This window comes from Callorhinchus milii, unplaced genomic scaffold, assembly GCF_018977255.1.
Source record: "Callorhinchus milii isolate IMCB2004 unplaced genomic scaffold, IMCB_Cmil_1.0 Scaffold3, whole genome shotgun sequence".
NCBI lineage: Eukaryota > Metazoa > Chordata > Chondrichthyes > Chimaeriformes > Callorhinchidae > Callorhinchus > Callorhinchus milii.
The window spans coordinates 22,619,209-22,640,104 of NW_024704744.1; the positions used below are offsets into that span (position 1 = coordinate 22,619,209).

The 20,896-nt window shown below is 41.2% G+C and overlaps 2 protein-coding genes across 3 annotated transcripts in view; one reads left to right on the plus strand and one right to left on the minus strand.

The window, feature by feature from the left end:
- The window catches only part of otofa (otoferlin a), a 186,307-nt gene extending 178,983 nt beyond the window's left edge, over positions 1-7,324 (plus strand). The window contains 4 exon segments of the mRNA XM_042333019.1: positions 720-898; positions 2,271-2,295; positions 2,298-2,370; positions 7,144-7,324. Coding sequence (XP_042188953.1) covers positions 720-898; positions 2,271-2,295; positions 2,298-2,370; positions 7,144-7,324 — 458 coding nt within the window.
- A 6,167-nt stretch (positions 7,325-13,491) lies between these two features.
- Positions 13,492-20,896, minus strand: part of drc1 (dynein regulatory complex subunit 1 homolog (Chlamydomonas)) — a 30,402-nt gene continuing 22,997 nt past the window's right edge. For both annotated transcript variants that reach the window (XM_042333020.1, XM_042333021.1), the window contains exons 16-17: positions 20,200-20,302; positions 13,492-15,831 (exon numbers count right to left, since the gene is read on the minus strand). In XM_042333020.1, the coding sequence (XP_042188954.1) occupies positions 15,760-15,831; positions 20,200-20,302 (175 nt within the window). In that variant the 3' untranslated portion in view covers positions 13,492-15,759. The remainder of the gene's footprint in view (positions 15,832-20,199; positions 20,303-20,896) is intronic.

Here is a 20,896-nt window from a genome sequence, read left to right on the forward strand (position 1 = left end):
TGTCATTTACTGATTAGCAGAGATTCAGTTACTCATTTGTCAAGATCAGTAGATTTACAAATGATCAGAAAATTACCCCCAAGTCTCCATTGAAGAATAGTGAGGTGTAACACAAGGCATTTGCAAAGCAAAAGTTGTTGCGACTCAAATTGTGAAATTTATAATAATAATCCTTGCATTTGATGTAGAGACTTCGAGACATCTCAAAGCGCTTCACAGAATATACTGTAAAGTGAATTGACTCTACATTTTGTGGGTTAAATGCGGCAGGCAATTGCACACAGCAGTGTCTCACAAACAGTCAGGGATTCAGTGACCAAAATTAGTTTTATTTATTTTGAAGGAATTATTACCCCCGGACAAGCGATTCGCCAATCTACTAACAGCCAAGTTCTTCCTTGCTGCTGGGTAAACAGAGGCGTGTGGAGTAAGGAAACTTGCCCAACGTTTCACCCTGCCAGGGATTGAACCCAGGTCCTTTCGCGTTCGAGACGAGTGCTATGACCACTAAGCTACAGGTCTCCACTTTACAGAAAGGCACCAAGTTTACCTAAGATTGATTTCATGAAAATAGTAAAACAATATCAAAATATCTGTGACCGGCCCAGACTGGGTAGGCCAAGTGGCCTGCTTCCATGCTGTGCATGTAAATTAAATACAGTTTCTCAAAACATATTGCATTTGTTACTTTTACTTATCATTCTTTTTTTCTTTGTCAGGTGCAATTGAACTGGATCTGAACAGATTTCCGCGTGGAGCAAAAACAGCCAAGCTGTGCTCGATAGACATGATTATAAATGAAGCTTCTCTGCCTTCAGTCTCCATCTTTAAACAGAAGAGGGTGAAAGGGTGGTGGCCTTTTGTAGCCAGAAACGAAAATGATGAATTGGAGCTGACAGTAAGAATTACAGAGATTTTTCAAACTGTGTAACTGTCTTTACAACACTAATCAATCCTACAGATTCAAACTCACTTAATATCTGAAGTTTACAGGCATTAATGTTCTATGTGTTGCTTTTAAAGGGAGAAAGGTTCATCCCATCATAGGACTATCGGAATTCAGGCAGGGTAACAGATGGGGAGGTTAGAAGTATGATTGTTACACAGAGGATTGTTTTTATAAGAATGCTTTACCACAATCGGCTGCTGTAGTGAATGCGTAACTGCATTTAAAAGGAAATTAGATAAATACCTGAAGGAAAGTAATATAAAAAATTATGGGTGGGTGAGGGAAGGGGGACAACAACAGGGGAATAGGATAAAAACAGATAGCTCCTGTAGGGGAGATAAACAGCATGAAGCACAGTCCTACTGCCAGCAGTGGCAGTGCAAGTGCTGGAATTCGATCAGCAGCAGAGCTTATCTAATATAACTGACTGTGAGACCACATTAGGAAGAAAAACACACTCATTGGATTCAGTGATCAAAATGAATAATGTAAATTCAGCATGTAAGTGTATTCCTCCTACTCTTCTTGTGGGTGCTCTGCCCGCCTCACTGGTTTGGATATGTTTCAGTGATAGTGAGGTGTAACACAAGGCATTTGCAAAGCAAAAGTTGTTGCGACTCAAATTGTGAAATTCACTGCCTTTTTTTTCAAAACAATTGAGAAGAAAAGTGACCCAGAATGTCAACAAAGGCTGTTTAGTGTGTGACACCCAATTCTCGCAATCTTTTGTCGGACCCAAAATTACTGAGCAATGTCACCACCCTGAGCAAAGATGGGGAGAAATTGGGGGGAAAGAAGTCAGGTAAGTTCTCCACATTGATTAATTATGAAGCAACAATAGTCAGCTACCTGCCAACATGTGCTCAGAAATGGGTAGAAAAGAAATTCGTAGATTTTGAAAAGAGAGAGAAAAAAAGACTAATAGAATATTATTACATGAGAAGATTTTAAATCTGTTTTTATCTATTCCCCTGTTGTTGTCCCCCACCCCACCCACCCATAATTTTTAATATTACTTTCCCTCAGGTATTTTTCTAATTTCCTTTTAAATGCAGTTACGCATTCACTTATCACTCCCAATACAATTTTCTTTATGTCCATCTTTGTTAAACCTTGCTGTTTTTAATCACGGAAGGGGAACGAATGTGGCAGCCAAATGTCATCACGCTGCTCTTCCTGCTGTGGGATGTGTGTGGTTCAGTTCTTCAGGTCTGACATGTCCTGCAGGACAAACTCAGTGTAAAAGAGGACATGAAGCGGAGGCACGTGAAGTGGTTTTTACTTCAGTAAATATATGTCACCATGTGGCTTCTCCTTTCAGGGAAAAGTTGAGGCTGAGTTGCACCTGCTACAGCGGAGGAAGCTGAGAAGAGTCCTGCAGGTCTAGGACGCGCAGAACCTGATCCTCTGGAGAAGCCAAAGTAAGTGGTTATCTGTAGTTTCGTTCACAGCAACATCAGTGCACCATTTAAATTGTAGATTCAGTCAATGTCGATCCTCAAACTGCAGCCAATACTTAAGTATTGTTAGATTAGCCTCAGGTTATTTGGTGAGTGAGGAGATGAGCGTTTTATTGTTTTCTTATTTTATGAATCCATTCAACATTCCGTATAAATACTAATATAATTATCAGGGAACAGCATTGTAGAGGATGTCTGCTTTTGTCTCACATACCACCCCTCCACCCTCCAAAAGAAAACTGTACACTTTTGAAGAAAAATCTTAAGTAGAGGAATACGTTTGTTATTATTAACTGTGCAGATTAACTGATGATGTGATGTATGGTCAGGGGTGGGCTGCATAATGTATAATAGCTGCTATTTAGGGCAGAAAGCTGTAAAAGGTAGATTAACAGTTATCTGTTTAGATTTGACAGTGGTTCCCACCGGCTGCAGTGCATCTCTAAACATCACTCTAATGTCCTCACTCCACAACAACAGTTGTTGTTTTGGGAAAATAGTACTCTAAGAATTGACGACTGCACTTGTGATACTGCTCAGTACATTCATAAAACAATCATTTGTTGCATTCCCAATCCCATCAGTGTTTGTTTAAACCATGTTGGTCAAAGCAAAGGTTATCAAGTGTTTGTTTATTGGTATTGAAAAAGAGTGAGAAACAGTACTGATGGATAATATCTGCACTGACTCCAAATTGCATAGGGCCCAACATTATTATAACAAGGAGTAAAGCACGTGTAATTAAATGGGAACGAGATCGCTGGGTCTTTCGAAGTGCCGGTTCTGAGAAATGCAATGGAAAAGAACCAGAAAATGATGTGTGTTTCATGTTTCTCAAGCTGTTAATGAGTCATTTTAAACCTTAAAAGTCCCAGAATAAGTGTGAGGATTGTGGAATTTGTGGAGAAACTGGGTCCGGAAAAAGATACACAAAAGCCGATTTTTCGACAAGGCCCTGCTAAATGCTTGTTGACGCAAAGTGACAACAGCACATTTATTGTGGAGCGAACACCCCACACCAATGTGCAGCTAAAGTAGGAACAATGGCACCACATAGCAGTCTGGTCTCCCCAACTTGGAGGAAATCACGGGAGAAAATGAACACTGAAAATGAAGAAAAGCAGCACAAGGTAAAGCATAAATAATGGTGTGCATTAAAATAATATTAAAGACCCAAATTTTCATGTACAAAATACCCAGTCACTACACTACATCCTGAGAAGTGCTTTGAAGTATCCTACCATGGAAGGCACTATATTAAATGCAAGGATTATTATTATTTATCATTATTACTATTACATGCATATTCAGGAAACTTTACATTTATATTAATAAAGTGGATGAATAAACTGTATTAATAGAGAAATGTTAGCAAAGTAAGATAACAAGTTTGAAAATATAACAGTCATGCAAATTCCTATGAAATTTTCATGATGGATTAATTATAGGAAGAAATTTGAATGGGACAAGTTACTGTTTCCCACTTGCCCCTGCTCCTATGTTCAATTGCAACAACTTGCATTTTTATATCACCTTTCACACAGTTTTGGAGGCCTGTGCATGGGTGAGGTTGGACACCAAACAAGGGAGAAGCTTAGACAGTTACCCCAAACAGAAGTCAACTAAGGCAACATATGGTATAACCCAGACCTCATATTATACAAAGAGATAATGGTGAATTTGTTTTAGTAAGAGACTTACATTAGTGAAGAGAAGAAAAGCATTAGTGGTAAGCACCATATTATTCAGACAACTGAGTCTAAAGGCAGCAATTTATTATGGGATTCCTTTATTTCATGGGAATTCTGCTTCAGAAAATGAATTAAAATGGCATGAGGTGCGTATGGTTACCAGAATGAATCCCCCTTTATTACTCAGTGTTGTAGGTGAGCGATTCTATTTTAAAAAATGCACTTTCGATCCCATTAAACCTATTGTGTAATAGATCACAAACATATGGTAGAAATGAACCTTGCATTTGATATGGTATGGTAGACAATCAGATAGACAAGTACATTATGTAATGTACTTATGTCAGGATGTAACAGCAATGCAATCAATATGTGTGCATTTATATTGATAATGTGCCATCTGCTCTCTCCACAGAACAAGGAGAAACCAGTGTAGTATCCTCTGCAACAGAAGAGCAGTTCACTGTTGAGCATGAAACCTCTACTTGAAATAATCACCAGCTAAGATACATACACTGCAGGAGATTTAGATATTGCTGAGGAAGGGAGGCAATAAAAGCCGAGAAAGATATAGCAGCAGAACTGGGTAGGGGTTGATGAGAGACAGGTTGGCACAGAATGGATGACCAGCAGATTGCATGTCCCCATTAAATTGGGAATACAAGCCTAAGCGGGCATATTTTCCAACAGAGGACCATATTGAAGATCATTCTTTTTTGGTCAGCCAGGACCTCTCGCACCATTATCACACTTTTAAGAGTCCAAACCAAACTACTGAGAGTTCCACATATATTTGGATCTCCATTTGGCTCGTGGAATGTGCACTCTCTCTCTAGAGAGAGAGTCCCAGAGAACTTGGGTGTAGGTTGGCAAAATTCAAGACCTGTTCATTAGGGGTACTGCAATTGTAAAGCGCAGCCTACTATTGTAAAGCACTGGTAAAATTCCTGTTTCTAGTCCAGCTGACAATCCCACCCATTAAAGCTTTGGCAAGGTTATGTGGAACCAAGTCGGAAGAATCCCAGTCCACAGTAACCGGGTGTCTGCCATTCCAAGTTCCCCCAAGAAGACAAGGCAAGCTGCTGGTTTATCTTTTCCACTGCCCTAGAGAACTGCAAGTCTGCCTGTCTCAGGTATGGGAACAACTCAATTGCAATCTTCTGGTGGCAGATGTAACCAACACAGCCACAAAGAAACCCCTAATCCCCCCCTCCCGCCCCACATGCCTCCCGCCGATAGTAATCATTGAACAGAAACCCCTAATCTTCCCCCCCCTCCACCGCACCGATAGTAATCATTGAACAGTCACATGACTCCATTCAGATGATATTTGTGGTCTGGGTTGTGTGGACAACTCCATTCCTTGGAAATGTGGTGCCATCTCTGACATGACAAATGTAATGGTTGCACTGTACTCCATCATTGAACTTATTATTATTTGGCAAGAACAGGACCATCTGCACTAGAGAGCTTTGTTACTCAGACCATAGGCACAGTATAGTAACATTGCTCATAAATCCTCTCACTTTTCTGTGCATGGCACAAATTCAGGTTCAACAAGTCACGTCCCAAATGCAGGAAACAAACTTCTGATATAATTGCTTGCCTATAGTTGGCTCGGTAGCCCATTCAACAATGCTTGAACTTGGAATGCCGCTGTTAGGATAGATATACAACCGGCAAGGAGACAGTCATCATGACACATAAAGGCAGAAAATCACACTGAATATATGCACCAGTGCAGAATAAACTAATGTTCATTTTAATCGGTCCTGTAGTCTGTCATTCCTTAATTGTGTCTAAGATACAAATGCAAATGGAAAATATACATTAACTGTGAAACAAATGTCTAGAGAAGAGATGTTTAAGAGGGGACCCCATAAAAGTGTTTCAAATTATAAAAGGGTTTGATGTAACATAACAGCCTTTAACATAAATAGGCTGTTTCCCCTGGTTGGACAGTCCATAACCAGGGGATACAAGTATAAGATAGGGATCAGAAAGAGAATTTAGGAGGAACTACTTCACACAGAGAGTAGTGAGATTGTGGAATGATGGTTGAATCTAAAATGAAATGTGTACTTTTTCAACCCTTCCCTCCCACCCCATTCCCTGATTTCAGCACAATAGTTTGCCCCTGTTTTTCATTTCAAATTTTTTTTTCCCCAATCCTCGGCAACATTTGAGTTCTATTTCACAGGCTACCGACTGAGTTTATCTCCACTAAAATACTGCTATCCATGATGAGGCAGAAGTAGCAACAGAAATCTATTTGGGAGCAACCATTATACCAAGGTCAAGGGAAAGATGATTTGCAAGCACTTAATCTGTTGTACTGGATTAAGGGGAACTTGGGCAAGATGCAATGCAATTGGTGGACTGGCTATCAGTGCCATCCGTATTGGATAGCTCTCTCAGATGCTTTAGTGTGGCTGGGGACTGCCTGCCTCCTCGCCAGTCAGAAACTGTCTCTTGTAAATAAACCAGTGAGTAATGGGGGTAAGGTCAGAGACAGTGTAGCCCCAGGAAGGAGGGAGAGAGGAACAAACCTAATAAAGGGTGGGGGTAGTGAAAGGGAACAGAGGATTGTGATGGAGAGTGAGCATAAGGCAGAGGAAAAAGAGGTTCAGGGTAAGAATGACAAAATAAAATGTGCAAAGGATATGGGTGATGGTTCAATGTGACAACAACATGAAGGTGACTGAAGGGTAAGAACTTTTAAAGGGGATTGAGGAGTGTGTAAAGGGAAAACAACCAAAATAGGCAAAACAGGAGATTTAGTCTTGGGTTTCGTTCTGAATGCTGACACTCACATTCTCAGCTCATATATTGAAGAATGTGCACTAGGACAAGACACCCACAAGAAAGTTGTTGCCTGTCGAACAATACTCAAAAAAGGAGAGAATATTAGACAAAATAATTATATTTAAAATGAATCCTGTTTAATTACCATTTCTTTCTTTCCTTCCAGCTCTATTTCCTTCTTGCCCTCTTTCATTTCCTTCTCCTTGTCCCTCACTGTTTGTTGTCCTTCATTCTACAGTCGCCCTGACACCAGCTTTATCTGGTTTATGAACCCTCTAAAGTCCATCAGGTATTTCATCTGGCACAACTACCGGTGGCTGATTTTGAAGATCCTCACAATTGTTCTTCTTCTCCTCATGCTCGGGCTCTTCCTTTACTCAGTGCCTGGTTACCTGGTCAAGAAGATTCTTGGAGCCTAATGGCCTCAATATGGTAGCCACATTTCCTCATATTTTCCTGTCTTTGTTTTCTTCATTTCTTTAAATTCTGTTGATTCGTGTCTGTGGAAGTATTTGCTAAGCTTAGTTATAAAGCCTAAGTTGTCTAATTGACCAGAAAGGATCAGTGGGCAGTCCAATTGCTTGTGTGTTTGTGTGAAGGGGAGGATATACACAATGAGATCACAGCACAGATTTGGCACAACGGAAAGCATTAGCATCCCAAAGGGAGCATTGAGAATTGACCCAGCTAAAAGCTCATGGGTAGGATTCCTACTGCCTGTCCAACTTGGACCATTACCCTCCCCCCTCCCCAACCAACCCATAAGGGCATTGGCTTAAATAAGATTGACGCGTATGGAGTACATAAACACTGTTTGAAGAGACTGTACTTCAAATTGTTACATGTAGAAGTATGAGATCAGTCCAGTGACTACTCTGAAATGACATCATTGCTTTCCAATTTACACTTTATGTAATCAATTGCCTTTTAATTTTCATCTCCATTCAGATTTGATGGTACATTGGTGGTCTCTGTTATAATTTTTTTTCTTTTATCTCCACTTCCTGTTTCCATGGTTCAATAGTTATGGCAGTCAAAGCTCCTCTGTGCAAGTCTTAACTACTCTTATTCATTTACTATAACATATTGGTTTCTGCAACTTGATGAATATCACTGAAAATGTTTATAATCTAACATGGCCACTTTCCCACAACAAGATGTTCCATCTTGCAATTTCAAGGAAAAAACACCTTTAAAATTAAGACTGAATTTAAGAATTTTCTAAATATTGCACGATTGTGAATTTCAAAATAATAGTCTTATGAAACAATTTCAGGCCTCAAATGTCTGTAACTGATGCTAGTTTCCAATCCTTATTGAATGAAGGCAGATGGACAGTGTCATCCACAACAATTATTGATTCACTCTTCACAGCATTTGAAAATAAACCCATTCATCTGCCCACTGTCCAATTGAGTCTTTATGAGTCTGTAGTGAATCAGTTGCCACTTGTCTTTCATGTGGTTGACATTCTGTATAATGTGGGTGTAATTGACAAGAAGATTCTCATTTTCATGGTATTTTCATTGATCAAGTGCTAAGTATATTTATCTAAGGATCCTGCTATTTCTGATGAAATACCCACCCATTTATCATGCTTTGATGCTTTCGTATTCTCCAGAAAGCCACATATTCGGTTCACCAGCTCAATAGACATACCGCTTGAAATCGATATCCTCGTGCTCCAGCAAAGATCCAAGCAAAGCATCCATATCCTATATCCTGAAAAAGATTTGAGCAAAGTCAAGAACCACAAATGCTTTGAGTATATTCCAGGCAATTAGAAAAATCACTCAGCAAGATTGGTAAAGTATTTAACAAGGTTCACGAAGGGCATGCATATCATGTTCTGCCAGGGTAGTAAAGTGGCACCTACTTTTCTGATACTCCACCTCATTAATCACATGTAGATCCATGATGACCCATTGCTGTAAGTCAAATAAGATAACTCTGGATGCAAGACGTAAGACTAGATTTTTCACAGCAGTCTCGGTTTAAGCAAAGAAATATAATTAACATCCAGGATTTTATTTACTGAGCATTTTTGCCTCCTATAACAGGTAAAAACATTTACCATTAGAAATCCACAGTATGCAATCCACACTGTTGTAGATCAAGACAAAAATACATCATATTGCTGCATATACACTTGTATATATGGTGGGAATATATGAGCAGATCCTATTTCGCAGCTTCTGTTACAGATCAAAGATATTTGTTCCTGCTCTTACATGCCACAGCTTTTTTTCTGTAGTATGAAATCTCTGAAAAGATAGAGTCAACTAACCAGCTTTCAGGGCAAACATCTTCTTCCATACCCTCTGATTTGGTCTTTAGGATAGTTGTATTGAAGCATTGGAGATGCCATACAATACAAATGTCTGATGAGCCAGTTTGGATCCTAAGAATGCTGAGATTGTATTATACTTGTGAGAGTCTCTGCATGCCCTGGCACCTCCCTAACTCTCCAACCCGGCTTACTCCCCACTCCACCATCTGCCACATCTGTTTGGCTGGCTCCAGCCTCCTGCTAATCCCTAGTCCCCTCCACTCCACTAACGGAGGCCATGCTTCTCTCTCAATCCCCCCCCCCTTGTCCCATCTTCCCCATTGTCAGACCACCTCCCCCTCCCTCCTTCCTCCAGCACCTATCAGGCTCCAGCACTGTTAAGCTCTCCGAGACTCTACCCCGGGTAAATGGGGGCTATATAAATGCAAGTTGTTGTTGTTGTTGACAATGTCATGTGTAAATTTACTTCTTGTGAAGAGAAATAATAAGAACAACTTTGAGTTATATAGCGCCCTCCACGCCCTCCGGATGGCGTCTCAGAGCGCTTCACAGTAACGGATCCCAGGAGTTTAATCATTAAAAGTTGTCAACTTGGCTTGTCAGCTATCTTCTTTCAGCCCGGCTCAGATGTAGCACTGTTGCCTCTGAATTAACAACAACAACACTCAGAAGAATGTGGGTTCAAGCCCCACATCGGGACTTGGAATCATACAGGATAAGCTGACACTCCAATTCAGTGCTGGGATATGTTGTATTGTCAGAGGTGACGTCCTTCAGATGAAACTTTAAACCAAAGTCCTATCTGCCTGTTCAGGTGGATATTAAATGTCTCGTTGCACTATTCGAAAAGAGAAGGGAGTTTCGATCCCTCAAATGAAATTGGTCAGTCATTTGATGGTTGTTTGTGGGACGTTACTGTGTGCATTTGGACTGCCACATTCGTTTACAAATACAGTCATTCCACTTCAGAGTAAAGCACTTTGGGATGTCCTTCCAACTTGAAGGCACTATATCACATACAAGGATTATTATTTAAAAAGAATCACGATGCTGTATGTGAAATGCTATTATACAACAACAAGATTACATTTGTATAGCGCCTTTCACGTCGGGAGGACGTCCCAAGGTGCTGGACAGTGTACAGCATTTCAGACCCGAGCTGGGGTCAGGGGGTAGAAGGGAGGGGAGGGGAAGGGCGGTGACCAATGGCATGGTCGAAGGGGAGGGTTTTGAGGTGGGACTTGAGGAGACTAAGGAGGGGGCGAGGTAGAGTGACTGGGGGATGGAGTTCCTGAGGTTGGGGGCAGAGTGGCTGAAGGCTCTTCCGCCAATGGTGTGGCGGGTGGGTCGGGGTACGTGGAGCAGGCCAGAGCTGGCTGAGCGGAGGGAGTGGGCGGGTTGGTAGGGGGTTAGGAGATCGCAGAGGTAGGGTCGAGCGAGGCCATGGAGGGCTTTGTAGGTGAGGACCAGGATTTTGAACTGGATCCTCTGAAGGATAGAAAGCCAATGGAGTCGGGCGAGAGTGGAGTCAAATATACATTATTTGAATATAACCCATTTTATGAAAGAGTGAAGAAATCCTCGTTATTTGACTATTTCTCATCTGTCATCACACTGGACATAAGTGTAAATTAACCTTAACAGAGTGGATTCCACCCTCCATTCCCCCAACAGAGTATAAGAAATTGAGCACACAACATTCTAAAAGTAAGAATCCCGTAACCAAGTTTTGTTTTTAAATCTGTCCAACTTGTTTCGAGTTAGAAAAAATTTACAGCATGTTTCGACTTTGATAGTAAATGAAATAACTGTTTCGCTGTTTTTTAACATTTAAAAGGTGTAGGCTCTCCATCACCAGCAGCACTAATGTGACATCATCTCGGAGCTTTTGCTGTTCCATCACCCAGCATTCAGCAATTCTTTATGTCTGTTGTGTGTTTGCTCATTCCTGTACAACTAACACAAGTAGCAGCAGCTGTTTCTTGGAATCCAATTGTATGATTACATTGAATTTAAATTACATTGAATTTGAACCCTGTAGTCTTGTCATCAAATACAGTATTTCAGGAGAGTCACAGCTCTTTCTGAATCATGAAAGTAGTTAAAAGTGAAAACATATTCTCTAATATCTATGACCAGCTTCCTTTATAAGGAACATTGCTCATCCAAATGTCTTGGATTTAATTCTAAAGCCAACTTCAATAGCAGCAACTGCTTCCCTATGATACAATTACAATTTACAGGACGCCTTTCACATTGAAAGGACGTTTCTACGGGCTTCACAAAGCTGACTGCGTGGGGGGAGTACTGGAAGGAGGAGGTTGCCTGAAAGAATTTTGTTTTAGAATATGACACCATATGCTATAATGTCATATATGATTTCCTCCTATAGGTTTTATATGTTAACCTCTTTCACCTGTTTTTGTTAACTAAGGTATAAATATCCAAATATTACTATTTAAAGTACTGCTCACAAATTTATTCAAAACAGGACTGTAGTGAAGAGTTGAATAAGAAGTTGCATTTAGTATCATTAACAGTGAGCAGAGAGTAACATTATTTCTGAGAGGAATGGGGAATGGATGGCTTTCTCATTTAAAGTGCTGGCTTCATCTCACATCCACCAGCCTTGATGAAAATCTGCATATTTAAAATGATTGCAATACTTAACAGGGTTCATAGATTAATAAAACTTTAACAAATTTCTTCCATACCTTTGGGGATTTTAACAATATGGAAGTAGCATTTGTCATTAAAGTACCTGACACACAATAACCATCATCACTAACCTGAATGTTGTCTTCCCCTCTCTCTAATGCTGCCATGGACAGTCGGCCAGACACCTCTTTTATCTGGTTCCTCAATCCACTCAAGTCCATCAAATACCTCATTTGCAACAGATACAAGTGGCTTATCGTGAAGATTGTGGTGGCATTGTTGCTTCTGGCCATGCTTGGCCTCTTCCTTTACAGCATGCCTGGCTACATGGTCAAGAAGCTGCTTGGGGCATGAATCAATCTCACCTGTTCTTTCTGGCTTGCGGAATGCAATGAACAGCTCATTCGTTTACTAAACCATCTTGTTTGTGTGTCTGAATTAAAAATAGGGGAAATGGAGGGGATCTAGCAACAGCTGGATGTCCTTTTCAAAACCATTCTGATTTACACTTTACAATATTTAGCAATCCATTTTTTGGGCTTGCAGTGTGCAGTTCTCCAGAATTTATTCCATTAAAACTGTAGTTAAAAATGTTTGTTTTTCGCGCTCGATCACCAAGTATCTTTTGTTTGTACTGGTTTGAGCATTAGAATTTATAACAGAAGTATTTGTATTCTGTAATTTGTGTCTGCGTATTTTGTGTTTCCCTTTTATTAATATAAAAATGGCCTGTTTTACCAGCCGTCCAAATACCAGTTTGTCCTGGTGGTTGAACCCAAACGTATTGTCTGCTTACTAATCTGGAGAAACTACAAGTATCACATCATAGGATTCCTGGCTGGTCTACTTGTTTTACTCTTTGTGGCTCTAATAATCTTCAGCATGTAATAAGTGAGAAAATCATTAATGCTGGCAAATGATTCCATATGTTTAAACAGATTCCCCAAATCAAAACTGTTTTTTTGGGTTGGGAGAGAGTATACTTTATTGAAGAAGACTATACAATATGGCAATAACAACAGTAATTTGTTGTTATACTATATATATCAATATGTTATTTGTTGGGGGAGGGAATATGCTTTGTTGCTGAAGACTATATTTGTAGTACTTACAGCTGACAAGGCACTCTGGCTACAAGTGAGGTCCAGATAAAGCTGTATCTTATTCAGGTACAGAATTTCAGTCATTCCTATTGGTTAAAAACCATGTCAGAACCAGGATATATATAATACATATACAATATTTTGGTAAATAAGCTTACATTTATCAGAGTAATGTTCACAAAAAAGTGATAGAGCTAAAAAAATTCTGCTGCAAAGTGAAGGGAACTTGATGGGATCCAGATTCAAACCCAGTCTAGACACGAGTTAGCATGGGGAGAGGAGGCAAATGAGAATCTGCTCAGCGCACATTGAAATGGAACGAACATCATTTTACTCAGGTAACTTTGGTGAATTTGTCCCTCTACACTTATAAATAAACATGATGCAATCTTAAATGATAAATCATTTGGCATTATTTATATCAAATTTTACTTTAAAATGACATCTTTTATTAGCACAAAGATCAAATTTGAAAAAACTACTGACTGACACCTAGTTGTATTTAGCTCATGTGAAGAAATTCACAAGTATTGCCTTTTCACTTAAATGGAATTTTATTGGTCCAAAAGTCCAGAACTGACTCGATCCAGTACTGAGTCAACACATAAAAATTCCTTCAGTGACACAAAATTTCAACTAAACTACACCAATGTAATACTTAAAAAATAAGAGAAGCCAATGATTATATATAGTGATGTGCTGTCTCCAACATTGTATAAGACGGTGAATGGGTTTGAAAATACAATGTTTCCAAACGAGAGTTAACTGCTTTAATCGAAACCTCATCATAAATTAAATTACAGGATTTGCTATTGGTGTTTGGCTTTTAAGTTTTGTCTCAGCAGAGAAAAGCCCTGAAAATTCTGACGGTTTTTGGTAAACTTTGGGACACAATGTTTTTCCTTTTTTTTAATCTGCAACTTCAGAAACTATTAGTGCAGTAGCTTCCGGTTAGCAAATATTACATTATCAAATCCCAACACAGCAAAAAATGTGCTCTCATAGAAGTGATTGGAACTTTGGCTCATCTATTGTTTAAAAGATTGCAGTTAGGGAACACTAAAAAGGGAAGAAGCTGGTAAGGATATTCGTTTCCAGACAGACAGGATTTGTGACATTGTTATAAACTTGCACTTACAAATGTAAACCTAAGCACTAGCTTGATAACTTTATTAAGGCCATGCTTAAAAAAAAACCTATTTTTCCTATCAGACCAGATCCAGTGTTACTGCAATTTCCACGACTAATAACAGACAAAGTAGTACTTTCGCGTACAAAGCATGATTGCACTGTGGGAAATGGCATTAAATACAAGAATATTTGCTCTAGATAAGATGAATGTTTTATCTGCTTTGCAATTGGTAATTTCCTCTCTTTGTAATAAGATAAACACATTCTTGTCACTGTTTGTTGTATATCTGTGAAAATATGGAAGTTGAATTGTATGTTCATGAAGACCTGTCACATTCTATTTTGTGATATTCTTTGTATGGATTTTTCTGTGTAACTAACATTTGGTTCCTGCTGTGAAAACAGTGCAAAGAAACAACCTATTAAAATTTGAAGTATAGAAAAAAGATGTTCTGAGTCAGATTATGTGAATTTGTTTCAATGTTAAAACAAGATGGCATGATATAAACAAATCACAAACCAGTCCATTCACCAGTCAACTGAACATACTCAGCGAGTTTAGTGTGTCTTGTGCTGGAAACCAGGCAGACATGCAAAAATCAATAACTTTTCATTGCTCTTCTGCTTTAACAATGCCATTCCAGATTTCATCAACAGTGATAGGAGAGCCTTTAGAAAATGATTTAATGGTAAACGTAGACCTGCAGAACTGGATTCAACCTTTTGCTGCCGAGGGATGGTTCCTTTTTTGAGAACGCTCTGCGGTGCCAACAGGTAGCCCGCGGGCCACACTCGGCCCAGCAGGTGATTTTATCCGACCCGAGACCATTTCCACCATTCCAACTTCCGCTCCCGAGTGAATGTGCTCCCATGGCAATGGCAGGAGCCGGCGGTTGGGAGGACGCAGTGGGGAAAGTGGAAATAACGCCACCCGTTACTGCAGTTTGTCAGGAAGACAAGCACATCTCTTACCAACCGCGTCCTTAGCAACCTCCAGCTCCTGCCGCTGCAAATAGTTATGGCTTATAACGTGAAATGCTTATGTCCCAAAAAGGCAAATCCCTACATTTCTGAATACATCATGGTGGTAGCATTAAGGCTATTATCTGAACACTTTAAGATTGTGCAGAATTTTGGAACATTTTTGAATTCAGTCTTCATTTGGAAGTTTTGTTTTGTAGTTTTCTTCATATTTAAGTCTGATTTTAAGAAATTTTCTACAAACCTTAACAATTTCACTTTGCTCAGAAAATACAGTCAATACACTTTACATTAGATCTTGTGAAATGGTTTGTGACGACTCGACAAAAGGCGCTATATCAAATTATTGATTATTATTCATTTTAAATATAAAACTAAGGCTTAAAGCTAAGACCATGTTTTGGGCCTTTAATACTCATAACAGAAGTCATTAGAAAATTTGGCAGCAAGGCAAAAGAAATAAACTTCAACAGAAAAGGAGGAATACACTTGTTATACTTACTTATTTACTTGTAAGTTGACAATAAAATTAATGATCCAAATGCAAATAAATACACAAGCATCAACAATACAGTGATCCACAATGCATCTAATTTGTGACAAAGTTAAAAGTACTCCACAATACGATCTGACAAACGCAATCCTCTACCATATTACATTGTGTCTTCATACGGTTCAATTATATAAAATTCTAGGAAGCAGATGTTTGATTCAGATCAAGGTGAAACAGTTGTGTTGGTGGAATCTCCAGTTCAGAGTTTACCTAAGAAATAAAGATTAATATTTTCAATTTAACAGGTACAAGTCTATCATAGTTTTTCCATTATGACCCAAAGGAATACAAAGAACAACATGGGTGTATTCAAATCTAAATTGTTGCTGTATAAGGCGATGGTCAGATCTCAATTAGAATATGCAAGCAGTTTTGACAAACAAATTTAAAAAGAGCATTATTTCCTAAATAAGGTACCCAATTGAGCCACAAATCTACTTTATGAGGAAGATTAAGGTAGTTGGCTTATTCTGTTTGGAAAATAAGACTACGGCAAGACCCGCCAAAACAGTCACATATAAAAAGTAAATGATCTTGATTGATCAGGGGATCTGGATATCTGCAGCCACTGAAAGGGTCCTCCTCACTGATATAATTCAAGCTGCTTTGTCATTGTACACATTACATCTGTTGCTACGCAGCACTTTGAGATGAAACATATTTAATCTCAGTCTCCAATGGGGTCAAGCTTCAATGCCCCAGGCGAGCTTTTGTCTGTTATTATATTATGAAGAAAGCTTCGTTATAATGCAGTAATAATAAAATAAAAATACTGAATCAACAAGCTGAGCTACTATCAAGGATCCAGAGGGCAGAAGGAAGTCTCCAGACAATATCACTAACGTACAAGGGAAGATGATATATAATATTGCCTTGAAAATGGCAGTGTAAATTTCTCAACACAATCTAAATGATCAGATACACTTGTATCCTGGTATTTCAACCTAAAGGATTCAGATGGAAATAATGACAAAGTATATACATTTTATTATAAAATTTCCTTGTTATAATTATATGCAATGTAAATAATAATCCTTGCAATTGATAGTTTGTTTCCCCAAAGTTTTATGGTATACAACAAAATTACATTTGTAAAATGCCTTTCACGTCGGGAGGACGTTCCAAGGCGCTGAAGAGTCAGGGATCACGACCCGAGCGTGGGGGGGAGGGTTGGGATGAGGGAGGGCAGAGAGGTAGGAGGGCGGCTGAAGGTACGGTCGAAAAGGCGGGTTTTAAGTCGTGCCTTGAAGGAGGCAAGGGTGGGAGCAAGGCGAAGGGATTGTGGATGGTTCCAAAGAGCGGGGGCAGAGAGGCTGAAAGCTTGGCTGCCGATTGTAGGGCGGTCAGGCGGGAGACATGGATCCTTGCATTTGTAAAGAAAATAAAAGCTACAAATTCCACTGATTAAATCAAATTGGTCATACATGCACTAGATGCATTTACTGAAAGTCATTAAAAATGTAAATAATTTTGTCAAAAAGAATGCAAGCTACAGAAAATTAGCTTTTTTCCACTATTGTGGCTCTTTTGCATTATTGGGACAGATCAACAGCTGTCAGCTTCTCTGTGGTCACAAACAATGAGACTCCAGTCATACGTGAAGTGAAGGTGTCAGCACGGTTCAATTGGTAGCATTCTGATTTCTAACTCAGAGGTTATGGGTTCTAACCCCATGTCAGGACTTGACACTCCAGTGCAGGGCTGGAGTGTGCTGTATTGTCCCTATGGATGAGACTTTAAACTGAGATCCCCTCTGCCTGTTGGAGATCATGTGGATGATTTCGAAAAGAGAAGAAAGTTTGTCCTGGCATCCTGGCCAATGTCCTTCCAACATGATAAGACGCAATACCAAATGCAAGAGCTGTTATTATTATAACAATTCCCCAGATAGATTGATCATTCACAAATTGCTATTTCTAGGACAAGTTGCTGTGCGCAAATTGCTACCACATTCACCTTCAAATATAAACACTTTACAGTAAAAAAAAGTGAAGCACTTTAAAATATTTCAACATGAGAAGGCACTACGTTAAATGCAACAACAACAACAACTTGCACCTTTCACGCAGGGTTGTTGTTGCATTTAATATAGTGCAGGGTAGCGTCCTGGAGCACTTGAGTGGTGGAGTCTGACCCCGAGCCTGGGGGAGAGGGAAAAGGGAGATGACAGTAAGCACTATCAAAAAGAACGGTCTTTGGGCGGGATTTGAAACAACAACAACAAGATTCCATTTATAAAGCGCCTTTCACGTCAGGAGGACGTCCCAAGGCGCTGCACAGTTGGGTCATGACCCGAGCAGGGGGGAAATGGTCAGGGTGAGGGGAGGGAAGGGAGGGAGCGAGGAGGGGGGAAATGGTCAGGGTGAGGGGAGGGAAGGGAGGGAGCGAGGAGGGGGAAGAGAGTCGAGAGGGGAGCTGAAGGCACGGTCAAAGAGAAAGATTTTGAGACCGGCCTTGAAGAAGGAAAGGGAGGAGGCGGCGAAGGCACTGGGGGATGGAGTTCCAGAGCCTGGGGGCTGAGAGGCTGAAGGCCCGACCACCGATGGTAGGGCGGTTGGGGCGGGGGACGTGGAGCAGACCGGAGCCAGAGGAACGGAGGGTACGGGCAGGTAGGTAGGGGGATAGTAGGTTGGAGAGGTAGGAGGGAGCAAGGCCGTGAATGGCCTTGTAGGTGAGGATGAGGATCTTGAAATCAATCCTCTGGGGGATGGGGAGCCAGTGGAGGCGAGCGAGGGTGGGAGTGATGTGGTCGCGAAGCCTGGTGCGGGACAGTACACGAGCTGCAGAGTTCTGAACGACCTGCAGCTTGTGGAGGGAGGTGGCGGGAAGGCCGGCGAGGAGAGAGTTCCCATAGTCCAGCCTTGAGGTGACAAAGGCGTGAACCAGGGTTTCAGCAGCGTGAGGGGTGAGGTAGTGCCGTAGTCTGGCGATGTTCTGGAGGTGATGGAAGGCGGTGCCAGTTGTGGTGCGGATGTGAGGGAGAAAGGACAGCTCAGGGTCGAACAAAACGCCGAGGTTCCTGACTGGCTTTGAGAGGTGGAGAGTGCAGCCTTGGATGCTGATGGTGTCAGCGCCTGAGGTGCGGAGGCGCTGATGTGAGCCAATCAGGAGGGCCTCGGTTTTTCGCACGTTGAGCTGAAGAAAGTTGTCTCTCGTCCAGGACTCGATGTCGGACAGGCAGGCTGTCAGGACATCGGTGGTCGTGGAGTTGAGAGTAGAGGAGGAAAGGTAGAGTTGGGTGTCATCCGCATACATGTGGAAGTTAACTCCATGTCTGCGGATGATGTCACCAAGGGGGAGCATATAGAGGGTGAAGAGGAGGGGACCGAGGGCAGAGCCCTGAGGGACACCACATGAGACAGTGCGGGAGTGAGAAATGAGAAAGTGGAGAGGGAGGGATTGAGGCGAGGGATTGAGTTCCAGAGTCTTGGGGCATAATGGTTGAAGACACGGCCACCGATGGTGGTGTGGAGATGATGAGCAATGGTCAGGATGCTGGAGCCAGCAGAGCAGAGGTAACGAGTAGGGGAGTGGGGTGTAAGCAAACCGAAAAGTAGGGAGGTGCGAGGGCATGAAGGGATTTGAAAACAAGTGAGAGGATCTTGAAATCGATCCGTTCAGTAATTTGCGCTCATCCAGGCCTTAATGTCCGTCAAACAAGCTGCCAGGACATCTGCGGACTGAGAGTTGATTTGGGTGTCATCCAGATACATGTGGAAGTTGATCCCATGTCTGTGGATGACATCACCGAGAGCGAGCATGAAGATTACCAGGCGGTAACACGCAAGTGACCGGGCCGGCGGCAGGAGGAGAAAATCATTTGCAGTGATGTATCGTTGGCAATTTATCAAATAGGACTCAAGCCATGCGAGTCCTGTCCCACTAAGGTGGATGAGGGAGGAGAAGCAGTGGAGGAAGATGGCTTGATTGACTGTGTCGAACGCAGCAGAGAGGTCGAGCAGAACGAGGATGCAGAGGGTGACCTGGTCACAGAGAGAGGATGTCATTTGTTACTTTCACGAGCACTGTCTCTGTACTGTGGACAGGGTGAAAACCAGACTGGCGGGGTTCAAGTATAGAGTGGAGAGAGATGTGGGAGCGAAGTTGATTTGCAACGACGCGTTCCAAAACTTTGGTCAGGAAGAACAGATTTGAGATTGGTCTAAAATTTGTGAGGTTGGAGGGATCGTGGGTGGGTGATTTAAGGAGAGGAGTGATGATGGCGGTTTTGAGAGGGAGTGGGACAAAACCCAACGAGTGGGACTGGTTGATTGTGTCAGCCAGCATTGCCCAGAAGAGGGGGAGTTGGGTGAAGCTGGATTGGGAGGGAGTCAAGGCAGCAGATGGTGGGCTTCATCTTGGTGATGGTGGGGTAAAGGGAGGCGGGAGAGATGGGGGCAAATGAGTATAGGGTGTGCAAGGTATGCAAAGTAGTTGAGCCTGCCAGAATTCTATCCAGCAGGATGTGAATTAAGGTTAATTCTGCCTATTATTTGAATTCACCACTAATTAGACATTAATGTTCGATCATAACATCATAAATGAACATTTCTGTAATGTACACCGTGACTCACTTACCCTTGAATGGATATACTGTTGTAATAACAACCTGAATTCTGAATTCTGCTGTGAAAGACCACTTGTTTCCTTGACGAAAGCTTCTCTTTTGACCAAGACTTTGCTGAAAAAGAAAATGCAAAGAGATCTGGAGACAGAGCAAATATCAGGTCTCCTTTCCAGAGTTTTGGCCAGAGAATTGTGCTTGGTATTAAGGGGGACATTTTTTTTTAATTAAATTTAAAGAAAGCAATATTAAGTATATTTTAGTGTATTCTATAACATATAAGCATTAGCACATGAAATGTACATAAAATTAGATTTGCTTTCAAATAAGGAGTTATGTGAAAGCAAAGAAATTGATATTTTTAAAACTGGAAGGAATATTCACTGCTCATATGGATAATATAATAAAGTACATTACAAATTTACATTTAGACAGAGCCTTTCACATCAGGAGCTGTCTCAAGCTGCTTGACAGTCCTGGCTTGGCACTCGAGTGGTGAGATGGGGGTGGGAGGAGTCAAGAGATGGGAAGGGAAAGATGACTAAAGGTGTGATTAAAGAGAATGGTCTGGAGACAGACCTTGAAAGAGATGAGGAAGCGAGTTCGAGGGACTCCAGGATGGAGTTCCACAGAGTGAGACAGATAAGCTGAAAGACCAATGCCCATGGTAGCGCGTATAGAGCGGGGGACATGACCAGGCCAATGCCTGCT